The sequence below is a fragment of the Musca vetustissima genome, unplaced genomic scaffold (genome assembly GCF_032173495.1).
Source record: "Musca vetustissima isolate MV318-11 ecotype Yass unplaced genomic scaffold, APGP_CSIRO_Mvet_v1 utg24763, whole genome shotgun sequence".
Taxonomy (NCBI): Eukaryota; Metazoa; Arthropoda; class Insecta; order Diptera; family Muscidae; genus Musca; species Musca vetustissima.
In genome coordinates this window covers 37,488-51,623 of record NW_026875258.1, presented here as the reverse complement: position 1 = coordinate 51,623, position 14,136 = coordinate 37,488, and the positions used below count along the sequence as shown (strand labels likewise).

At 34.1% G+C, this 14,136-nt stretch overlaps 1 protein-coding gene across 1 annotated transcript; it reads left to right on the top strand.

Annotated features, from left to right (window-relative positions):
- The first annotated feature begins 1,575 nt into the window (after positions 1-1,575).
- LOC133337732 (probable insulin-like peptide 4) lies at positions 1,576-13,234 on the top strand. Its single transcript, XM_061545938.1, has 3 exons — positions 1,576-1,805; positions 8,732-8,962; positions 13,008-13,234. Exons 1-3 carry the CDS (start codon positions 1,631-1,633, stop codon positions 13,232-13,234), a joined length of 633 nt encoding a protein of 210 aa, XP_061401922.1. The 5' UTR covers positions 1,576-1,630.
- Positions 13,235-14,136: the final 902 nt, after the last annotated feature.

The following is a 14,136-nucleotide window of genomic DNA, read 5'->3' as shown; positions in this document are numbered from 1 at the left end:
AGGTACCAGAAATGAATATTATGAATATAATATCAGGCGAAAGGAATATCCGATTTGAATAAACCTTTGCACAACCTATTATCTTTACCAAGTCTAGTTCAAGTCCGAAGATGGGACCCATTGGTCCACTCTTTTTGGCATATCCCCCACAAAGCGACAACATTTTCAATATTTATAAATCCAATATTAAGCGAAAGGAATGCCCGATTTGAACCAAATGTTGCACAATCTATTATCTTAACCAAACCTTCATAAAGTCCGAAGATGTGACCTGTCTCTCTCCGCAGGTACAACCTACAAAAAGGGTCAATATTATATATGTGTTAAAAATAAAATCCGAAAGATCTTTAATTAAACATATACTTTATATAAAACGATTAATAAAGCCTGTGTATAACCCCGAAGACCTCGTTCGCAAGCCATAGGATGAGGGTATATATCTGTCGGCAACGCCGACTAAATCTTTTTACTTGTGGTACCGTATTTAAAGAACCAATGGAATTTATATGGCATATCATTTGGAAACTAACAACATTATTAATCACATAGAATAAATTGTCTGGATAAAATGGATCTGGTTTTTATGACTTCAAAATATATACTGGTTATATTGTTCTATTACCGATTTCACCAAACAATTATGCATTTTAGGACAGCCCCATTTTGCTCCATGTTGAACAGTTATTCGAATTAAGTCCCTGGTTTGTGCAATATCTCTTTTCATTTTGTCATTTTCCAATTTAACAGCAAGTTGTCCCATATTCAGACTCATGATATACCAAAACAATTTTTATCGATTAAAAGGCAAATATTATTTCTCTGCATTACGCAGTAGCTGACTTCTCGAAAGGCATATAATTTATGCCTTTGAAGAAAAAAAATAGATAATCTAAAAGTGTTTCTATGTATATTCATATTAAAAAAATCCAATTAGTTCGAATTATTATAGGGGAAATCTTTTTGTTTTACTTTGGTTACAAATCCACATCATCTGTATTCTCATTTATAAGTGACCTGCAAAAGTCAAAATGCAAAAGAAAAAAGACAAACCATCTCATAATTGATAAATTCCATTTGTGCACAGTCATTATACGGGTATCCTTATACATACACGTAGCTGTGACAAAAGGGGCACACACATACACACCAACAAACATCTGACGTTTGGTAGTAGGGGAAAATTCATGCAATCCATATTAGATTGAGTGTATCTTTTACAGTCGACATGCAAATTGTATTGGAAAATCTGCATTCACATCCAGACAATCCCGTCTGTGTGGTCGTATCAATTTCCACAGGAAATACCTTTTACAAATTCCGATTGTAAAACATACAAAGACAGATGGATAGATATAATGGGAAAATGGCCAAGGCAAGAGGCAGACAAACCAGCCAACCAACCAACAAACTGATAGCAGGGGGAATTCCTTCTAACTAAACACCACAAAATTTATGGCACATGTGACAAACACACCTACACACACTCACATCATTGGCATACCTACTTACAAACAAATTGATTTAGGAAATCAAAGCCAATGATACTGGTCTTACCTGTCAACTGAATATAAATAGAATTGACACCAGGCATGGTGCACTTCATACGTCTGACATATTGAAGCCAGTGATAATGTCATCATCCCAGTGCTATAACACGTCTCGTTCAGCATTAATTTTATATTTTGCATTATTTGTATTCGTTGGCAAGTGCTCGGCCGGTAGACAAAGGATATGTGGATCAGCATTGACCGATGTATTGGCATCGGTGTGTGTGAACGGTTTCAATTATCGCATAAAAAGATGTCGTAAGTACGGAATACAAATAAGTGAATAATGAATTTCTATGCAAAGTGTGAGTGATATTGCAGTTGTGAATGCATATGTGTATATTTGTTTAAATTCATTTAGTTCATTTGCAAAACTATTCGCAGTTGTTGTATATAATAATTTTAAATAGTTATCACCACGTCAAAAGACCCATATTTTATAAAATATTTTTCCAACAAAACCAGATGTCGTTTTCTAATCAACTGAGAAGACATACTCCAACCCAGCTTCAGTCCTTCTTAATGTACAACTTATTCGAAATCTTGTAGTGATCGTATATACGATTTTCTAAACATGCATCGGTTAAATGTGGAAAGAACGACATAAATGTCCTAATATCGATTTCTTGTCTTTGGGGACCTCATTTAGATGCCAATAAATCTCCTCTTGTGGTAATTAGTTTACAGATCAAGAAAATAATGGCGATAATTAGGCACAAGGAGTCGAGATTGAAGGATGATATGCATTTCAAAAATAATTCCAAATTCGATTTGACTGAAATTATGTGATCTGGTCCGGCCGAACTTGAAATTTTCAAAATATATAATAGTGGGGCTACCCTTATATTGGGCTATAATAAAACGGAGATCAGTATTTATGTTTTTGGGTAATGAGGTTTGAGAGCCAATGAGAATACAAAATACCAAAGTACAGCCAATTCGGTTAGAAACGTGTCCAATATTCTCTGAATAACGACTCAGGCCAATATTAACCAATTAGAAAAAATCGGACGGGGCCGACTATATGATACACGTCACCACTTTGGGTAAATACAAGAGATATTTATTTGTACAAAATCCTTTAAATAGAATAGACATAGCATCTCTGGAGGACCATAGAAATGGAATCAGGCGAAATTAACTGTGTGAAGTTATAGATATTTGAACTAAATAAAAATTTAATGTCAATCATCTAGCAAAATATGTAAAAGATCTATATATAAATGGACGTATTTGAGCAACCGTGGCATCGAACATTTGTTATGCGGCAACACTATGCGATATACAAAATTTATCTCAACACAAAATCCAATACAAGGTATTCTAGGTTCGATTTGGTACTTTGTGCACTAAATCGTCCTATGCGGACAAATTTTAGTTATTTGGTACATCATTTTGATGAAACCGGATGAAAATATGTATGGAAACTATATCTTAATCTAAAACGTGTTCATCCACTACGCTATGCAATATTTTATGTAAAGCGAACAAACAACGGCTCCTCCATTTGCATAAAAACGGAGAGCAATATATGAGGGAGCTATATCTACATCTTAACCGATTTCTTCAAGAAAATATCGTGCAAATAGAACTGGTTCTACGGTGCACCATTTACATAAAGTGAGACTAAGGAATATATGTGAGCTATATTTAAATCTGAACCGATTTCAAACTTAACAAACAGCATTCTTGACTAAATTCCATATTCGTTGTTAAATTTCCTGAGTATAGAACAAATATAGACTCCTCGGTGCGCCATTTACCTTAAATCGGACGAAACTATATATGGGAGCTATATCTAAATCTGAACCGATTTCAACCAAACTTGGCATATATCAATCTAGGCCTAATACAGTGCTCTGTGCAAAATTTTATCTCAATCGGACCAGTATTCGGAGTTTGGTGCACCATTGACCAAAAGTCAAACGAAACTATATATGGGAGCTATATCTAAATCTTAATCGATTTTCTCCAATTTCAATAGAGTTCGTCCTTGGGCCAAATAAGTGACATGTGACAAATTTTATCCAAATCGGATCATAAATGCGACCTATACTTTGTTCACAAAAATACATGGACGGACATACGGACGGACGGATAGACGGTCATGCATAAATCGACTCGGAAAATGATTCCATGCATATTCTCAAAAGGAACCATGGGTCTATATCGTTTCCTTTTGCCTGTTAAAATTCTGAAAATACCCCAGCAAAGTGAAGAGTATAAAAATGTTTAGTGAAGAGATTTGGTGGTACCGTTGTTGTGAGAACACATAATACCAATTTGATTGAAAAACTTGTCAAAAATCACAATATTGGAGGGTACCATATTGTGGGTACTATCCTTAAACGTGGCTCAATATTAAACATGGGTTTTACAATGAAAACCCAAAATACAAAATTAAAGTCAATTCGGATAGAAAACGTGTACAAAATCCCCAAAATATTGAATTTTGTGAGGGGTATCGTTATATGGGAGCTACCCTGAAACTTTGGTCAATATTAATAATTTTTTGGTACATAGATGTGCTATACAATGAGAACCCAAAATACCTAATTACAGCTAATTCGGTGGAAAAACGTGTCAAAAATCCTTAAAATACCAAATATTGGGGGAAATGTGGGGACTATCCTAAATATTGGCTCAACATTAATAGCTTTTGGTACGGATGTGTGTTATTCAATGACAACCAAAAATACCAAATCCGCTAATACCGAATATTGGGGGTACCGTTATATGGGGGCAACCCTGGAAATTGGGTTAATATTATTATTTTTTGGTGTGGATATGTGTTATTCAATAAGAACCTAGAATACCAAATTTCCATCAAATCGGTTGGAAAACCAGTCAAAAATCCCTAAAATATCGAATATTGGGGGTACACCAAAACGTAAACCTATATATATCGACGCCTCCGAACCATAGTATGCTAAGTCTGAAAAGTGAGTTTTTCAGTAGAAGCTCTCTAAGTATGGAAGTTTCATATATCTTACGGGCCGTGCTAAGTACATTTTTGCTTATAACTTTGGTTTGGATCGGCCGATGGTTACCAACATTTCAGAGAATATAAATTAAGGACCGTATTATCTAAAAACATAAAGAACTTTAAAACATGCTAAGTCGACTTAGCATACTATGGTTCGGAGGCGTCGATATCCCATCTGCAACCCCAAACATCCTAGCAATGTCTGTGCAAAATTTCAGAGCTCTATCTTAAATATTGCGATGTCTATCGTCATTTCAAGAGACGGACAGGCATGCGTATTTAGATTTTAGGTATTTTGAAGACCCTGAAATTCATGGTGGAAGATATAACCTATGTCGATTTTTCCTTATGGGAATTTGCCCACCCCAGGCCATGACCCGATTTTGTGTTGCAGTGTATATATTCGGTTTTAAGAAATTCTTCAATGTATGTATATATTTTGAGGGGTTTTGGGAGCGCCAGACTTATTATGTATATATATATATATATATACATATATACTGTCAAAGGTCAATGTCGGCCCATATTGTGACATAGTATTACCCACTATGATGATATAACGATTTTAGATATTTTAAAGGCACATCACATCGTAGAGAGTATAAGAGGATCAGCACGGCCGAGCTAATGTTCATATTGATCGGACAGTATAGTCACATTTCCGCATCCTGAAAACGCAAGAAAAATATATAGAACCTGGGTCTAAATACACGAGTAGTACCACATTTAAGCATTATTAAGTAGTTAAGGCAATATGTATGTTGAGTACAAAAATACATTGATTGTTCGGATGGGACAGTTATTCTAAATTTTAGTAGATACTGATTAGGAGGAACTTCTAACGTCAATTTTTAGAAAATATGTTTAGAATATTGGACGTATAATCTATATATATAAAAATTAATTGCTGTTCGTTAGTCTCGCTAAAACTCGGGAACGGCTGAACGGATTTTTTTTATCTTAGTCTTGAAGTGTTCGTGGAGCTTCAGGGAAGGTTTAAAAGGTGAGAAAAAATCGAAAACCGCGAAAAATGTGCAAAAATGTATATTTAAGCATATTTGCATTTCCACGAATTTAGTATCGAGCTATTTTGATTGCACCACGTTGTAGTTGTTATTTTGAGATATTTCTTTTAAGCCGTTATTTGTCAATTATTGAAACATTTCAAAATATTTTATTTTTATACCCTACACAACTATGTTGTCAGGGTATTATAGCTTTGTGCAGCCCCAAATGTTTGTAACGCCGCGAAATATTGGTCCTTTAAGTATACCGATCGTCATATCTCGACTAGCTGAGTCGATCTAGACATGTGTGTCCGTCCGTCCGTCCGTCCGTCTGTCCATTATAATTTGTAAACACGATACAGGCCACAGTTATGGACCAATCTTCACGAAATTTTGCATGTAGGATGGGTTCTGGCCAATGAAGATCGGTTAATATTTAGGGGATGAAATGGACCAAATACTAAATTTTTGTCGGTTTTTCTGGTCGCTCCAGAGGCCGCAATTATGGCCCAAACACCGCGAAATTTTGCATGGAGAAGGGGATCGGGCCAAAGAATAAGCATGCATGTTTTGATAAAGATCGGTCAATATTTAGCGGGTCAAATGGACCCTGACTTTTGTGTGAAAAATGGCAAAATTTGTATTCTATGGCTATATATTTACTCCTGGAGGATGTAGACCCCAGGAGTTGATAGCATATCCAAGAGGAGTGGTTGGCCTTTAAATTGATACCAAATATAGTGATGTATCTACTCAGATGTGGGAGTTACAGTCAAATATTTACAGGTGCTTACGTATTCAGATATTATTTAGTAACCCATTACCACATTAGAGGGAGAAATATCGCGCTGATGGCTTTGAAATTTTTCATGAAGTTCCAGTTATAGTCAAGAACAACGCCTACAATTTTCGGTGATGATCAGGATACAATTTTGGGATGAAATGGACGGAAAACACAATTTTTTGTGTGTTTTCGAGTAGAGTATAATCCGAAAATCACAACACAACCCACCGTGAAGGTAATCTGGACAAGTAATTAGAAGGACTGTACTGAATATTCGAAAAAAGTAAGAAAGAGGTGTTGTTGACCTCTAATCGGACAACATGGGGCAAATATCACGAAATACTACTCAGACTCAGAATAAACATCCTCAGAAAGTTAGAGTTCGTGGTAGTTGTGTAGGGTATCGTATGGTCGGCCCCGTCCGACTATACTGCTCCGCTCACTGGTTTTAATTGGATTGTCATTATATTTTTTTTGGGATTACAGAAAATAATTTAGATGTATATCATTGAATGCACACACGATCATTGTATGTACACGTTTTTCCCAGAATGCACGTATATTTTGGGACTAATGCAAGGATGGAAAATCAGAAGCCATTCTGAATCGAGTTCGTGTCTATTCAGGGTATTCTGATTTTAAGATCCATGTCCTAAATTAATTTGTTTGAAAATAATAATAATAGGAACATGTTGTTCCTTAAAGTACCTGAAATGTTGCAATGCCACGGGAAATATGAAATAAGGTGGTTATATGCCTAATTGTTTTTCAATATATTTGAAGTTATAAACAGAACACCTCGAGTATATCCAATACCAAAAATGTGTATCACAGAGAAAACTAATAAATGAGATATTTTCTTTGCAAAAATCTATAATTAAGCTCAGATGGAAAGAGAACAACTAACAAAACAAATATTAGAAAAAATAGCCAAGACATAATATCTAATTTGAAGGTTATACCAAAATCTCCGTCCGATGCTATTTATTCGTTCGAAATACCGATAACACTCAGGTTGTAAATAATTATGAAGTCTTTTTACGTTAAGCTACATTGCATAATTTCTGGAATGATGTTTTTATTCACAGGAATTCTTTATGCCTAATTATAGACAACTCTATGAGAAAATTCGGTCAATGTCCTTAGAATACCGAAAATGGGGCGAGACCTGTATGTAGATGCTATATCAAAACTTAGACCTAAGTAGATAATAATCTAGATAGATAATCGCAAAAATATATCTCACCAACAATATCCTGGTATGAACTATTTTAAATATTACAGTGGGAATGGAGATATATTAATTTTTGGTAGGAAGATTTGACACACATGAGAACTTATGGGGGATACCATTATATGGGTACTACCCATAAACTTGGACTAATATTGATAGTTCTTTGTAAGGAGATTTTGTACTAACTGATCATTTAAAATAAAAACTTACAGCCAATTTGGTTGGAACACGTGATCAAACCCCCCAAAATACAGAATAGTGGACCAATAATGACAATTTTTAGTAGGATTCATGCTGCCAAATAAGACAACCAATTACAGCTAATTAGGTTGAAAATCGTGCCCAAATCCAATGCCAATGTGAAGTGACATTATATGGAGACTTTTCAGAAGATTGTGCGAATTTTGTTAGGAACATTTTCTACTCATTAACTATCCAAAATATAAAATTACAGCCAAATACGAAATATTAAGGGGTTACCCGGTGACTTGGGCCAATATGGACAATGTAGAGAGACTTTCTGTTCAATAAGTATCCCTTATATTAAATTAAAAGCAATTCTGTTGAAAACCGTTCCCAAGATCTTCAAAACACTGAATGTTTGGGGATACCATTATATGGGCGGTACCCCGAAACATTTGCCAATATTGATAATATTTGGTACGGACACTTTCTGTTCACTTGAAAAAATCGTCAAAATTTCTCATATTGCGACGTTGCTTGGGGCTTTCCTAAATAGTGAACTAATATTGAACATTTTCAACACTAAATATCCTAGGAGTAGTATCAATTTATGTGCCAATTTTAGAGCATTATCTTTAATCGTGAAGGGTAGAAAAAACTAACTTAATATTGGACTATCGTTATGTGAAATATACATCAAAAATATTGCTATGCAAGACAACGTTTGCCGGGCCCGCTAGTATATATATATATATATATATAACACCACTCGATGTCGTTTGCACGACAGAGGGTCTACGATCCGAAACGACCCGAGTCTTAATCGGCCAACATCTGTCACCCGAACCCTTTTTGTAAAAACAATAGATTTGCTACATCAAAAACCTCACGATGTTATATTTCTTCAAAAGCTTAATTAAGTTTTAGTTTCATGATCAATCACCATTTTCACATCATCAAAATATGTATTTTTTCTTTCATTTCTTTTAGTGGAAATAGAATATGAAGCTTCAAAAACATCACCGCCGGACGATAGCTGGTATTATCGTGTTAAGGATATTCTACGTAAGCTTGAACCGCAATCGAATGAAAATAACGGTAAAGTCTATATAGAAATTAGTTCGCATACGGAGACGACCCACAAGGTAGTAATACGCAAACGCAGGCAAACGGAAATAATGCGTCCCCGTGGCGTTGCCGATGAATGCTGTACCAATGGCTGTGTTTATGCCGATATTTTAATGTATTGTGCATAAAAAATATATACTTCTTTTTATTCAATTATTCTCAATCATCTACACTTTGATACATTTAAACATTTTTTTAATAAAAGCATGAATAAATCTATATCAGAAATTCGATTCAACAATTCCTATGAAATTTTCAAATTACTTTGAAAAATGAATATTTGTTAGGCATATTTATTTTTTTTAATCCAAACAATCTTTAAATCAAATTATTTGTATTTTTCTTGAATATTGGAGAAATATACAAATTATCCATTCGAACTAAGCACCTGTGAATACATATTCAATATAAAAGTGGCATGAAAAAAAATCCTATAATTTGAAAGTAAACACCAGTATATATGATGCCCTTCACCACATTGGGTACACACAAGAGATGCTCATATGTACAATATCCTTTAGATAGAATAGACATATCATCTTTGGAGGACCATTGAAATGGAATCTAACGAAATAAACTGCATGACGTTGTAGATATTTGAACTAAATTAAAATAACCCATACAAATACAATCTGATATCTATGAAAAATTTAATGTCAATCATCGAGCAAAATATGTATAAGAGCTATATATATGAATGGCATCCACCATTTGGTATGCTGCAACACTATGCGCTATCCAAAATTTATCTCGATACAAAGTCCATTACAGGTTATTCTAGATTCGATTTGATACGTTGTGCACTAATTCGTCCTAAGCGGACAAACTTTTGTTAATTAGTACATCATTTTGATGAAATCGGATGAAATAATATATGGAAGCTATATTTGAACTTGGAACATCTTCAATCCAATACACTATGCAATATTTCATGTAAAGCGAACAGACATAAGCTCCTCCATTTGCATAAAATCGGATTAACGTATATATGTGAGCTATATTTAAATCTGAACCGATTTCAAACATAACCAAATCATTCTAGACTAAATTCAATATGCGCTGCAAAATTTCGTGAATATAGAACATAGACTCCTCGGAGCGCCATTTACAAAAAATCGGACGAAAATGTATATGGGGGCTATATCTAAATCTGAACCGATACCAATAAAACATCACATACATCAATCTGGACCTAATTCAGTACTCTGTGCAAAATTTGATTTCAATCGGAAAAATATTGGAAGATTGGTGCACCATTTATTAACAATCGGACGAAACTATATATGGGAGCTATATCTAAATCTGAACCGATTTTTACGGAACTTTGCATATATTAGTCTAGGCTGAATTCAGTACGCTGTGAAACAAATTTCGTGCAAATCGGAAGATTTATAGAAACTTGCGTGCACCATTTACATAAAATCGGACGAAAATATATATGGGAGCTATATCCAAATCTGAACCGATTTTCACGAAACTTAACACACATCATTCTAGGCTTAATTCACTATGCTGTTCTAAATTTTGTGTATATCGAAAGATATATAGGGACTTTGGTGCACCATTTACCTTAAATCGGACTATGCCAAATTTCATCCAATTCGAATCATAAATGCAACCTGTACTTTGTTTACAATTTAACATGGACAGAAAGACGGACGGACGAGCATGCACAAATCGACTTAGAAAGTGATTCTATGCATAGTGATTCTAAGGAACCACGTGTCAATCTCATTTCCTTTTTCCTGTTACAAACATATGCACAAAGACATAATACCCTGTACAACAGTGTTGTGAAGGGTATAATCAATTAAAAAAAAATAAAGAGAAAAGAGCCAACATCAAAGTTTGAAAGACCAACACAACTTTGAGAATGTGAATTGACATGAAATCGATAAAGTGACATATATAATTTTGATATGACTGTTTATCGTCAATTTGATTTGAAAACGTGTCCAAATTTCGAAAACTCCGAATATAGGGTGGGTACCGTTATATGGGGGCTACGCGGAAACTTGGGTCAATATTAATAATGTCTGGTACGGATATGTGTTTTTAAATAACAACCTAAACACGTGTCTAATATCTCCTAAATACCAAGTAAACTTTGGTCAATATTAATAATGTTAACCCAAATTCCAAAATGACAAATTTAATATACACTTCTCACCTTATGGTGGAGGGTATAAAAAGTGGATCAATATTGATAATTTTTTGTATGAAGATATTTTTCCTAAGAAACCCCAAAATGTCAAATTACACCCAATTCGTTGAAAAAACGTTATTATAGTTCCCAAAATACTGAAAATTGGAATACTAAGTTTTGGTAGAAAGATGTTTTACCCAATTTGAATTGAAAATATCAAACTCAAGTCAATTCGGTTGAAAATACCGTAATTTGGAAGGTAACGTTATTTGGGGGCTATACTAAATAAAGGACCAGCATTGAGAAATTTGATTTCAAAGGCCCTTTATGCCAAAATACAACCACATCGGTGGAAAAGTTCAACTAAAGCCTTCAAAATACCGAAAATGCCGTGTTATCGCCATATGGGAGTTTCACCAAAATGTAGAACTAGATTGATAACTTTTGGAAGGAAGCTTTGACAATCCACGAGAATCTGAAACATTAAATTATAGTCAATTCGATTGAAAAACATATCAAAACCGCCAAAATATCGAAAAATGGAGAGTACCATTGTATGGGGAATAAGAATTCAAAATATAAAATTGCAGCCAAATTTGGTGAAATACGTGAAGGTGGTCATACTCCCCAAAATACCGGAATTTGGGAGCTTACGTTATTTTGCGGGCTATACGAAACAATGGACCAGTATTGAGTAATTTTATACCCAATTTGAGTTGAAAGTTATACAACATGTCGTCAACATTAGGCCAAACTTTGAAAATTTGATGCACCATTTATATAAAATATATGACAGATTTATATAAATCTGAAACGATTACAAGCAAACTTTATCTACCTCAATTATTTACCCTTAATTTGAACCGATTTTCATCAATTTAATAGGGTTTGTCAAGGGGCCGAATAAATGTAACATTTTAAATTTTCCATGCTCATATAAATGCGACCTGCAAATGTTCATAGAGCCTTTAAAAGTCCACTATCCTTAATATCTAACTATGGGTCACATTTGCAAAAAAATACGTCCCTTAATATTTTTATACCCTATATACCCGGCTCAAGCTCAGAATATAGAACGACAGAAAGTTATAGTTTCGTGGAAGTTGTGTAGGGTATCATATGGTCGGCCCCGTCCGACTATACTGCTCCGCTCACTGGTTGTTATTTATTTACCTGTTATCACACGAGTGAATATTGTTTATGTTTTTATCGATGTAAACAAATAATAATTATTTCCAAGAAACTAATGTTTATTTACCATACAAATAAGGGGTTAGTTACTGTATATACTAGCAAAAATACGAGAAGTAAACAAAAATGTTGATGCAATATATTGAAATAAATATTTGCCATTAAGAAGTAGATATAAATCGGACAGGCCCGATGATACGATAACGTTGTGTATATGCCAGAGTGCCGGCAGTATATATATTATAGTTCATAATAAATAATATACTCTGTAGATTTAAAACCCCTACAAGTCCATACGCCTGTATCGGAACTTGTACAAAACATAACAAAAGTTTTTCCATATTGAATTTGGTTGATCAATTTTTCCTTTAGCTATGACATTATTTGTTGCTATCATATTGCATAATGTCAGCATATGCCATTAAATAGTATACCGAACCCCTTTGCATACTGCAACACGTGCGCCCACATATAATTTATATTGGAAAACACTTGCCGATTAATGTCTGCAGATTTTCATATAAATTAAACGAAATTGCTACGACGAAAAATCAGTGCATGTTCAACAACTATTTCATGACAGTCAGCTACAATGGAAATTTTTAAATTATGCCTTCTATGGGTAATTTTGTACCAGCGCACTATTAATGGCCATCCACGTTTGTGTGGTGTTAGCTTAGATAACGCCATCTTAGACATATGTGGACCCATGGGATTTAATACCAAATTAAAAAGATCAAACGGTGAGTATTTTGCGAATATTAATTTGAGTTTTTTATTTAAATCCTTTTGTACGCATAGTTCCATTGATTGTCACCTCGGATTTAAGCGAACCCATACTTGAACCCATAACACTTTGGTCGAATATATTTCTAAATGAAGAGGTAAATTTTTTGGCAAAACTTCGTAGACGTCGCCGTGGTATAGTCGATGAATGTTGCAGTAAGAAAGGTTGTTCGTACAATGAATTATTATCATATTGCCGATTACAAAATACCGAACAAGAAATTGACCGAAGCAGTTTGTAACTTTTAAAATTATGTTATTATAACGAAATAAATGATCAGTTCGTATATATCTTAATGAATAATAAAATAATTTCATAATTCAATTTTAAATGTTGATTATTTTCAATGGGTTGGAGCATAAACTATTTAAAAGATTTATAACTGCGCATACATAATATATTATGAGGAAAAATTTTGATATATTTTTTATTATGTTGGTTGATTTAACAAATGCTCTTACGAAATCCAAAAAGTCGACTATATAGAAAGTAAAAGGTTGTTAAGTTCGCCCAAGCCGAACATTTATACTCCCAAACATGTGGTGTACATTCAAAGTTCCTTAAATCGGTCGGGACCTTCTTACGGGGAATATTTTCTTGTAGAAAGTTGTTCATGCTCCCAAAAAAAATCAGGTTGGAAAACTGGGGATAGGAACTTCAATATACCGAAAATGAAACTAAACTATTTTAAAATATTAACCTATATTGACTAATTTTGGGAAAGAAGTTTTTTATTCACCAGGAATGCGATATGGCAAATTATAGCCAATTCAATGAGAAGATTCGCTTAAAAATGTATGGACCCATATTGATAATTTGTTATATAAATATATCAACCTTCAAAGGCCCTTTATGCCAAATTACAACCACATCGGTAGGAAAGTGCGACCAACACCTTCAAAATATCGAAAATGGAGTGGTATCGCTATATGAGAGGTACACCAAAATGTATTGATAATTTTTGGAAGAAATATTTGACAACCCATGAGAACCTGAAAAATTAAATTGGAGCCAATTCGATTGAGAAACATGTAAAAACTCCCCAAAATATCGAATAATAGAGGGTACCATTGTAAGCTACTTGAAATAAAAATTCAAAATATAAAATTGCAGCCAATTATGGTGAAACACAATTGGGGGGCT

Excerpts from the sequence above, each read along its gene's own strand:
- LOC133337732 (XM_061545938.1), top strand. The coding sequence starts at position 1,631 with ATGTCATCATCCCAGTGCTATAACACGTCTCGTTCAGCATTAATTTTA. Across the intron at positions 1,806-8,731 it reads TTATCGCATAAAAAGATGTC|TGGAAATAGAATATGAAGCT; the intron begins GTAAGTACGGAA and ends CATTTCTTTTAG. Across the intron at positions 8,963-13,007 it reads TGAATGCTGTACCAATGGCT|TTCCATTGATTGTCACCTCG; the intron begins GTGTTTATGCCG and ends TTGTACGCATAG.